At 40.9% G+C, this 9919-nt stretch overlaps 1 protein-coding gene across 2 annotated transcripts in view; it reads right to left on the bottom strand.

The window, feature by feature from the left end:
- Window positions 1-8505: 8505 nt before the first annotated feature.
- The window catches only part of Slain1 (SLAIN motif family member 1), a 52709-nt gene continuing 51295 nt past the window's right edge, over window positions 8506-9919 (bottom strand). For both annotated transcript variants that reach the window (XM_021203316.2, XM_021203317.2), the window contains one exon: window positions 8506-9578. In XM_021203316.2, coding sequence (XP_021058975.1) covers window positions 9503-9578 — 76 coding nt within the window. In that variant the 3' untranslated portion in view covers window positions 8506-9502. The remainder of the gene's footprint in view (window positions 9579-9919) is intronic.

The following is a 9919-nucleotide window of genomic DNA, read 5'->3' as shown; positions in this document are numbered from 1 at the left end:
TGGGAGACTTTTCAGAGCTAGGAAAATGTTGGCCACAGTGTGCCGTGCTAAGATATGTGTTAAAGCTGTTGCCCGTGATGACATCTGCAAGAGTTCGGGATGACAGACCACTGCTCTTACCTGCCTCTAGTGCTTGGATGAAAAGAAGCTGTCCAACACAAGTCCCCTTATTGACTTGGCTCTGCTGGAACCAAATCTTCCACCAAATCTGTCTGGCAGATATCCTGGCAGGCTGGATCTATACTACTACATGAACAGCCATCCTCAGAGGTATACCTAACCTGGCTCATGTTCTGTCTGGTGATCTGGAGGCACTAAATACCTCTTATCAAATTCTGCTTTGTTTCACTTAATGGAATTTCTTTCGCAGTCAACCAGATTGTCACAAATTTCCTTTTGCTAAATCTGAATAGGACCCCATGGTGTGTATAAGTATCTATACATATGTATATACTAAGGCTGTCTCTCATTTGGGCTGTTTCTTTATCTTGGCCATTGTAAATCATGCTGCAACGACCATGGAGGGCGGGCACCTTTTGGGTATACTTATTTCAGCTTCTTAGATATATGCTGGCATTCAAATTGCTGGTGCAGAGACAAATGGCTTATGATCTCATTTATACACAGAATAAAGACAATAAATTCATATAAGTTGACAGCAAGGATACTGTTCCTGGAGATGGAGCACGGAAGAAATTGGAGATGCTGGGACACAAGCTTGGTGACAGACAGGAGAGTAGGTTCTGGTGTTAGATTGCATGACATATTCTAGTAACTAATGATGTATATTTAGAGTAGTGTCTTAGTCAGGGTTTCTATTCCTGTACAAACATCATGACCAAGAAGCAAGTTGGGGAGGAAAGGGTTTATTTAGCTTACATTTCCATACTGCTGTTGATCACCAAAGGATGCAAGACTGGAACTCAAGCAGGTCAGTAAGCAGGAGCTGATGCAGAGACCATAGAGGGATGTTCTTTACTGGCTTGCTTCCTCTGGCTTGCTCAGCCTGATCTCTTATAGAACCCAAGACTGCCAGCCCATAGATGGCACCACCCACAAGGGGCCCTCCCCACTTGATCACTAATTGAGAAAATGCCTTACAGATGGATCTCATGGAGACATTTCCCCAACTGAAGCTCCTTTCTCTGTGATAACTCCAGCTGTGTCAAGTTGACACAAGGCTAGCCAGTACAAGTAGTTAAGAGAGAGATTGTCTTAAATGTTTCGCTAGGCATAATAATAAATTGATCTGATAGTGGGAATTGCTTTAAAGCCCAGTGCTGCCCAGCTCACCATCTTTATCTTGCGTGGGCACGTCCTTGCAGATTTACCTCCTTTCAGCCTATCTTTATAAGACTTTCCCCGCCCTACAATGTAATTAATCGAACTCAGCCAGAGTTGAACTTTTATTCTTTGAAGACATTTCTCTTGCATACGCTCATCCCTTCACAGTGAACACCCGTGACTATGTTGTCCCTGATTCTACTCTGATCTCTCTTCAACTCAGAATCACAGAAGAGCAAAGTAGGTTGATGAATTCATATTTGCTCAAATCAGTCCCCTCTCGTCAAAAAAGCCTGACTTTGAGTTCAGCCCCCATCACTAACCAACTCTGCTACCTGAGACAAGCTGTTAAACCTTTCTTCCCCCCTGATTTTCACATTTTACAAACAAGGTACTCATTTCACTCTCTAAGGCTGTGTGTGGATTGCATCAGTGATGTTTCTAAAGATCTAAGCAGCAGTCTGTGTACATGAGCTTGTACAATACAAGTCTCCCATCTCCCGTCGACTAAAACAGGAAGTCCTCAACACAGACCTGAGGTTTGAAGGGACCTTGCCCTGCCTCTTCCTCAAACCCAGTTCTTACCATTTTTCTAGGGTCTACCTATAGCCTTTTGGCTCATCTAACACCTTAAATTATTCCTCATCTCTCCTGGATAATCACTCCCCTCTCATAATACACACACACACACACACACGCTCAGATCCTCTTTGGTGCCATCCATGTCTGTAATATCCTTAGTACCTAGCCTCTCAACAAATATGTTTTCAGTGAATGGACTCAGGCAAGGCAATGACAATTCACCATAGACTCCATAGAGAGTGACAGAAGTTAAGCCCTTACACTGAAGCAGCCTGAGAATCTGGCTGAGCCCACGGGAAGCTGTTTCTTCCCCCGGCTCCATAGCAACAGGAGCTTCCAATGAGATGCTTGCACACGTATTCCCTGCTTTCTGCTTTCTATAAAGCCTTGCCCCACAGACATTCGGGGCTCCCCACCACCACTACCACCAAAACCATTCTGTATGACAGTGGTGCATTGGGGTGGGGGGCGAGTTAGCTCGAATAGAATAAAGACCCTGCTGTGAGTTGCTTCAGATTGGCTACTGTGTGTGTTTGGGGAGGATCACTAACATTTCCCTGGCACAACAGAGCCACTACTAGATCCTTGGACTTCCCATTCATAGCTGCCCATTGTTGGGTTAGTTGGACTGGAGACTGTAAAGTCAATACAATACATTCCCTTAATATATACAGAGACATTCCATAAGTTATGTGACTCTAGAGAATTCTAACTAAGACAAACACTGAAGTTTATCTTGGGTGACTAGTAGAATGATAACAAAAGAGAATTAAAATACAATCTCTAGATAATAGAGAAGAAAAATCAAAAGATTAAACCAGCCACGAGAGGATGAAACAAGGGAGAAGGAACCAGACCAAACAGGAAGCTATGGTTGTGTGAGTAATGATCTCCTGGAGTAATGGCTTACAGGTTCACATTGATGGCAATGACTTTCGGAGACTGAATCATGTTGTTTACACATAACAATGCTAATGATCTAAGCTGTTAGGGTACTCATGCGTGAAACCCAGGACTCAGAAGGATAAGGCACTAGAATCATAACTTTGAGTCCATTTCAGGAGACTAGGAGATCTTGTCTAAAAAAAAAAAATCATGCAAACAAATATTTAAAAAAAACAGACAAAACATTTGAAAGTAAAAGGTTTCTAAAATATACACTCTTCAGGACCTAAGAAATACAATGTAGATTTAAAAATATTAGACACCAAGAAGTTCATTCTATCAGGGAAATAAGACTAAAGTCAGATGACTTCAAAACACATAAAGCAAGCACTGACACAACTATATAAATATATATATATATAAATATAATATATATACATATATTATATATATATATATATATATATATATACACACACACACACACAGAAGTATTAATCATTAGAGGCCTTATCATACTGGTCTTAGATACAGAGTAAATATTTGCTGCAGGTCAGAACTTGAACAGTGCTGTAAGTCTGGTATTTGCAATATCAAGACTTACCAAACATTTAAAAAAAAAACCCTCAAATATAAGACAATTCCTCTCCAACAGTGTTAATCTCAAAAGTTAGACTACTTTCTTCTTATACAGATTTGCCTGGTACTGTGATTCTATAAAATTGGACAAAATTTAAAGAAAAATATCAATAAATCATCTAATTTCTGAGCACTTGCCATGTGTCCTCATGTGGTACATGTATGTGTTCATGGTCGGTGTCTTTTCAATGACCCTCTGCTTTGTTGTTGTTGTTGTTGTTGTTGTTGTTGTTGAGCCAGGGCCTCTCACCAACCCTAGCTAGCCAGTGAGATTCAGGGATGCACTTGATGCCTCCCTTCGCACCAGAGTTACCGCCATGAGTAGCCACGTCCAGCCCAGCTTTCCACGTGCAGGCTGGGAATCCAAACTCAGGTCGCCAGCTGCAGTGAGAGTTCCAACAGTAAAGCTTTTGTTAAGGTGTAAACAAGGCATGTGTTCCACAGCCTCACTTATCTGAGCACTGGTCTCCCAGTAGGTGGCACTGTTTATCTGAGCACCGGTCTCCCAGTAGGTGGCACTGTTTAGGGAGGTTACAGAACCCTTACAGGAGCTACTGGGCACAGGTTTTCAGCCTTCAGAGCCTGGGCCCACTTCCAGGTCCCTTTCTCTGTTTTGTTTGCCACTGGGATGTGATCTCTAAGCTGCCTGCTCTGGCCATCTGTGGCCTTGCTTCTCCTGTGGTTAGGGACTCTCCCACTGAACTGCCAGGCTGATAAACCCTCCCTGAAGTTGCTTTTGGTCATGGTGGTTGCTTTTTGGTATCTGATACATACAGCATAATAATGCTAAAATGATTTTTATCTCAATTTCTCTTTTTTTTTTTTTTTTTTTAGATTTATTTATTTATTATATATGTAAGTACACTGTAGTTATCTTCAGACACTCCAGAAGAGGGAGTCAGCTCTTGTTAAGGATGGTTGTGAGCCACCATGTGGTTGCTGGGATTTGAACTCTGCACCTTTGGAAGAGCAGTCAGGTGCTCTTACCCACTGAGCCATCTCACCAGCCCAATTTCTCAAAGATTCAACAGAATAAAAGTCTAAGTCAGCAAATGAAGACTAACTACAATCATCTTGGTAGGAAATGTTTGCTAAGATTCACATTCTTTTCTTAAAAGGATAGATAGTATTAGCCAACTTAAAAAACATTTATATCATTCATTGAAGGCTCAGGGAACATTGCAGAAGAGGGGGCAGAAAGAATGTAAGGGAAAGAAGACAGTACTAAATACCATCTGCAAAACATGCCGTAGCCGTAACAGCCATGGACTCAAAGCTGCATTTACTGGCCTGTCAGTGCCCTCTTAAGAGTCACCCACAGATGAGGAAGGGACCCAAGGGGCCGATGTACTAACAACTAACAGATTCTAGAAGAAAGGCATGGTAGCCTCTTATACAGCCACTAGTGAGCACAGCAGGCGTTGACGGATAGCTCCAAACCCAGAGTCACATAGCCTCAACTCAACCCTGTGGGACACAAACCACATGAATTTTAGGAAAAGATTTGTAAGGAAGGAAAATGGGGAGGTACTGGGCAGGGAGGGAGGGAAGTAAGAGATGGTGGGAAAGTGACCATTAGATATTACATATATGTGAGAAATTTTCAAAGGACAAATTTTACTAAAATTCCTTAAAATTAGCAATAAAAAGATGCCTCTAGTTATCATTTATATTTAATATTATATGAAGGCCATTGGCAAAAATAAAATAAACAGATAGGAAAAAATAAATCAATTTAACAGAAAGACATTTTGCTGTATGTAAAGTCTATAAAGATAAATAGATTGATAGTATATATTTAAGATTATTGAATGAAATGTTCAAAAGAAGTCTTGGGGAATTTTTAAAGTACCAATTACAAAATAGCATAAAGGCTAAATTCTTATAAATTAATCTTCCAAAACATGAAAAAGTATTCCATGAGGATTTTGTACAATTTTAATAAGAGATTAAAGATCTTGAGTAAGAGAAAATTTAACCCATCTTCATGGAGTTTAAGACTTAACATTGTAAAGATTAAATTTCTCTCAAATTGAATGCACGCCCAATAAAAACTATAAGATGACCAGCTTGTTCACACAAGACACACACAGAGACACACATGCACGACTGTGTGTGTGTGTGTGTGTGTGTATGTGTGTGTGTATATATATATATATATATATATATGAGATTCGCCATGACACCTAAAAGAAGGTAGCAAGATTGTTCTGCTATTTAAAACATAAAGCTGTAGTGGTTACAACTATATTGGTTCTAATGAGAGCATAGGCAGGCCTAGACAGACACAGAAGGGCATCTGATGTATATATAGTAAAGAGAAAAAAATAATGGTATTTTCAGTAAGTGTTAATAAGACCAGAAATTTACATGGAAGATATAAAATATAGTTGTACTTCATTTCATATGGCACATAAAACCAAGGCTGACAGTAAACCTTCACATGAAAGCATAGTAATAGAACTTCTAGAATATAGGAGAGTATCATGTAATGGTCACAAGACAAAGACATATTCCTTTAAAAGACACAAGGACTAACCTTTAAAAGCAACATGGCAGGTCTGGAGAGGTGGCTCAGAGGAAGGTGACTTCCAGAGGTCCAGAGTTCAATTCCCAGCAACCACGTGGTGGCTCACAACCATCTGTAATGGGATCTCATGCCCTCTAATAGTGTGTCTGAAGACTGTGACAATGTATTCACATATATGAAATAAATAAATCTTAAAAAAAACAAACAAGCAAACCATGGTGGGGCTGAGAAACAGCTCAATATTTATGAACCAGTGCCCATTTTGGGTTCCCAGCATACATGCCAGCCTGCAGCCTGCTTACAACTGCTCAGAAAGATGCTCTGATACCCCTCCAGACTCCTTCCCCCTGCTCTCCATCTCTTTCCCCCTGTTTCTCCCCCAACCCCATCTCTCTCTCTCTCTCTCTCTCTCTCTCTCTCTCTCTCTCTCTCTCTCACACACACACACACACACACACACACACACACACACTTAAGAAAACAGACAAGTCTTCTTAAAAAAAAAAACATGTAAAACCTGAAGTAAACAAAAATGGCCAATGGCCTGGCATATTGCAGCAAATTAAACTCATCAAAATACCTAAGAGGATTAAAAGATAACACATATAAATGAAAAGGGCTTTTAGAAAAAATAAGTAACATTACAAACCAATAAAACCCACAGAAAAATGAGTCTGAACAAGATCTATAAATAAATATATATGAGCAGTCAATAAATGAATGAAAACGGAAGGATATTTAATCTCACAAGCACCCCAGAGGATGAGAATGAAAACCACAGAGACACTAACACACCTACAAGTTAAATATAAAGTCCAGCAATGCCAACACCTTGGCAACTGGACTTCTCACATGCTGCTGGAAAAATGTGGGGCTGTACCACTTTTGAAAATTCAAACGGGCACACATCTGGTAGGGGTAACAGGAATGTTTTAGTTTCTACAGGGGCCTTCACAACTCTTATCTCTACATACTTACATTCTTGCATAACTCCTTCCTCTTGAAGATTGGACCTAGTGACAAGCTTTTGATGAACTGACTGCGAAAATGGTAGCACGCCACTCTGCAGACGAGGGAGGTGTCTCTCTGCTGTCACCGTGCTGGCATTCACTGTTGGCTCTGCCTGACCATTCTCCACCAGTGCCAGTCACGGTACATCAAGTCAGAGTCAGCTTCTCAAAACCAGGAAGCAGCGTTCTTCAGAGTAAGTCCAAGACCTCACTGTGGCCTACCTGGGCTTGGCTGTCACCTTCCTGATTTCATCCCCATGACTCTCATTCCTCTTCTCCAAATCCCACAGACACTTCAGCTACTGCTGTGGGAACCACGGTATGACGACCACCCACGTATCCACTGCATATTGTAAGTTGTTCCCTATGCTTCTATTGCATGTATCCTATAGTGAAGACTTCCACGATTTTGTGCTATGTAGAATTTCCAGACGAAAAACATCACGAAGGCTCTTTAGAACCGAGGCTCTAAGTTTTTGTTCAGTGCAGATCGTTAATGACATCTGCCAGGCTGTCGGTAGATGATTTTTCTGATGTCCAATGTTCTCTCTGCTTTTCTTACCTGAGCTCCTTCTACCTCCACAGCTCTCAGGATGGGGCATAGTGTGATTTAACTTGTTTAAGGTTTTACACACTCAAGAACAAGAATATAAAATCCAAGATGAAGATACCTTCACTTCTAACCCTCAAAGGGAATAATAGCCAAACTGAAAATCAATAAATCCTTTAATCTCTTCAGAATAAAATGTATCAACTGATATATTATATATATCATGTTTATGATATACGCTAACTTGACTACACACGTTCACAGGAAAGAATGTGGTAGTAAAGAAAACACCTGAGTCAGACAGACACGAAGCAGCTTCACAGATTCCCGGCCAAATGCACGCCAAGGCTGACATTGCCTGAGACTCAGAGTCTTCAAGCGGGAACAACAGTGTGTGACTGATAGATTTTAAGGTCAATTAATGTAGATAAAACTGCCTAGCATGGATGTTATCACTAAAGACATGCTTGGTAATTATTACTTATTCGTTCATATCTATCTCCGGGTACCTGCCTTTCACTTTCAGTAAATGTTATTTCTATAAGTCGTTTTAGCTCTGTATAGAACTATGTACAAAAAAGTTATAAGTTAATGAATAACCACAGACACCCTTTACAGCTTTGGTGAAGCCATGTCGTCTTCAGAGGAGGCTGTACACAGAGCAGTAGCAGTATTTCCCCTATTTTTCCGATACTGAGCAAATTTCCAACTCAACATCCCAAGGCTACTTGAGTCCCCAATGACACTGTGCAATGACACTGTGCTCATTCATAACCGTGTTGTGAACAGAATGTGCTCTAGTGGCCTTTCTGAGACCAAATCTTGTCATACAACTAAACCTTGGATTTCTTATCAAACTAATTGTGGAGATAAGAAAAATGTAATCTTTATAACTGGGTTCTCCGAGTGTGGAGGCAATGCCCCCTGTCCACGAACATCACCACGGCGACTGCTTTCACAGCTGTAATGAAACACGGGAGTGGGAGTCTCGCTTCTGATGCTGCACATTCATGCGTGACCTGATATTGCTGAAATAGAGTCTTTATTTCCGAACATTCCAAAACAGCAGTGTACACAGTAACAAACAGTAAGTCATAGACCATAAGAAAGCATTCATTAGTGCAAATGGGTTTTTGTAAAAGGTCTATCAAAAAGATTTATTTGCTTTAAAATGCATTCATTTCCAGAAGCATTGTTAATAAAACATTACAGTTTCATCCTTTGTAATAAAGTATTGAAAATCAATTGTGGTTGAGTAGCAAACATTGCGGGTCTTAAGTGCAATGAGCTTGTGATACCATCATAAATATGAAACTCATGTAAGACAATAAATTAACAATGAAAAAGACAAGACCGTTTAACTCTGCCGTCTGGCTGTCTCCTTGCATCGCTTTAGATTAAATTGTGCTCATTCAACGTAAAATTATGTCTCAAATCGTATGGTGTGTTTTTGCTGATATATCCCTAGAGCTAAAAAAATAGTACCTTACCACAAAAATATTTTTATGGCACAAAATTTAAGTTGTTCCATAGTGGTTCACATGGGCATAAAAAGAAATAGGCACAAAAAATAAAATTCCTGTAAACTATAAAAAAATTAAAATTCAAACCATGTTATAGAACCTAGTTGTAAATATGTAATGTATTAAAATGCAGAACATGTAATGGAAAGGTGTTTAGAACATGTAGGTAAAATCAACAAGGTACTTTAAAAACCTCATATGGCAAAGCATTATTGATACGCCTCAATCTCTCTCAAAAAGTATTCAGGTACGGAGCAGTTCTACAAAAACTTCCTAGATCTAAGGTAACGATACCGCCTCCGCGGGTTTGGGAATGCCGCAGTATCTCAGGCAGAGAGTAGGTGAGCTCGTTAGTCTCTGGTGATTGGTCCACTGAAAACGATGCCGTGCGTGTTAGCGTGAAGGGGAGAGCAGCCCAGCATCCATGGTTACCCAGCCAGCTAGGTAACACACCCTCATTTTCGTTTCTTCCCATTCTTCAAGGGTCCGTAAAACTGCATCAGTAGCAACCGTCTCTCCAATTTCCATCCCTCAGTGTGCTGAGTGAAGACAGAGGCTTGGGGGGCTGCAGGAAACTATGAAGAGAGGAAAGGGTAGACGCGCTGTTAGTAATCCCGCCAGTCACATGACTTGCTCTGGTCCCCTCTCCCATCAGGGCTCCTTCATCCCATAATGACAAGATGTTGGCACTGTCACAAATGTGGATCGTCATGTCCTTCAGGCTTCTCCTAGTGTCTGCCTGTCGGCTGGAGCTGAGGCCTGAGCACAGAGCCAGCCACATGTGTGCATGTGTGCAAGGTAAAAGAAAAAGAGAAAGTGCCGGACATGGTGGCCCACGCCTTTAATCCCAGCACTCGGAAGGCAGAGGCAGGCGGATTTCTGAGTTCGAGGCCAGCCTGGTCTACAGAGTGAGTTC

Source organism: Mus pahari, chromosome 8, assembly GCF_900095145.1.
Source record: "Mus pahari chromosome 8, PAHARI_EIJ_v1.1, whole genome shotgun sequence".
Classification (NCBI taxonomy): domain Eukaryota; kingdom Metazoa; phylum Chordata; class Mammalia; order Rodentia; family Muridae; genus Mus; species Mus pahari.
This window is presented reverse-complemented; position numbering and strand designations above follow the sequence as displayed.